The sequence below is a fragment of the Penaeus monodon genome, chromosome 34 (assembly GCF_015228065.2).
Source record: "Penaeus monodon isolate SGIC_2016 chromosome 34, NSTDA_Pmon_1, whole genome shotgun sequence".
In the NCBI taxonomy this organism is placed as follows: domain Eukaryota; kingdom Metazoa; phylum Arthropoda; class Malacostraca; order Decapoda; family Penaeidae; genus Penaeus; species Penaeus monodon.
The window spans coordinates 34227886-34229039 of NC_051419.1; the positions used below are offsets into that span (position 1 = coordinate 34227886).

Sequence of the window (1154 nt, forward strand, 5' to 3'; positions counted from 1 at the left end):
CGTGCCGCATTTGTTCTTATTTGATATCTTGAATACGCAGCGATATTATTATGAAATCTATTGTAACTCATTTGTTCTCAAATTCACACGGGAATTATGCATATGGTTTGGCAACACATACCATGTTAATTCTAAGTAAAGTAACCAAACGTGGGTTGAAATAAGGCTTTTTGTAAATGTCCTGAAGCTAGCACCTTTTCTGTTTCTTTTGCAGTAAATTTGCCGGTTTTGTAGAAACTTTTTCCTAGGAATACATAATTGGTATTATAAAACATTTCGAGGATGCTCTTCTCCATTTTTCATAATCATTATTCCATATGTTAGTTTTGTGTTTCACTGGGTAAAAGCAAAGCAGTTTGAATAAACATTTAATTTTCTCAGTTGTTCGGAGGGAAGAGTACGACCGTCAAAATAGCGTCTGGACAAGTAGGCAAGAAGTGGAACATTTAGGTCAGAAAAAAACTCATTTCCTCCCATTTAATATTAATAAATGAACTGCTGTAAAATAACCTATTTAGCCCACGGCCTGATATTGCATAACCGTTCCCCTGTACATGGCTCAGTAGTGCATTCTTATTTTCCATTCACAAGAGAATTGACCCAGCAACCATATTATCAAATTTAGTCCCGCGGTCTCTGAATTCGTCTGCCGAATGTCAACAAAGTTCGGGGAAAAGGCCGAAAAAAGTGCATCACGGTACGTCAAATCGGGGAATTAAAGCCTATCAAGAAGCCTGAGAGTAACTTTAGAAAAAAAAAGGAAAAAGCAGAGACATTGTATTATGTAATGATCGGTTTTTGTGGTAAATTCAGAGCTTCTTTCCCTGGTTTATGGAAAGTTTATCGCATTGTTTCCGTGAAATCCGTTCTAAATATCACTCAAAGACCTATCCAGGTATTTTTGTTTATCTTCATTTCGGTTTTCCTTTCGTGGTCGCCATTATTTCTCTGTGGTTGCTTTTTATTTACGTCTGCTTTGGTAAATAATCAAAAGAGATGAGATTGATACGGTCTCATCTTTTCGCTTTTGCTGTTTTGTCTGGAAAGCTTGTTTACTGTAGTATTGTTTTGTGAAATGTCTGTTTTAGTTTGTTTCACACAGCTATATGGTACAAGATAAACTTTGCCAGTAGTGGATAGAACGACAGAATGAT

At 36.2% G+C, this 1154-nt stretch overlaps 1 protein-coding gene across 1 annotated transcript in view; it reads left to right on the plus strand.

The window, feature by feature from the left end:
• Positions 1-658: 658 nt before the first annotated feature.
• LOC119594768 (pyridoxal phosphate phosphatase PHOSPHO2-like) overlaps positions 659-1154 on the plus strand; it is a gene marked incomplete in the record, with an annotated part of 4509 nt that continues 4013 nt past the window's right edge. Inside the window, 1 exon segment of the mRNA XM_037943860.1 lies at positions 659-895. Within this exon segment, the coding sequence (XP_037799788.1) occupies positions 788-895 (108 nt within the window).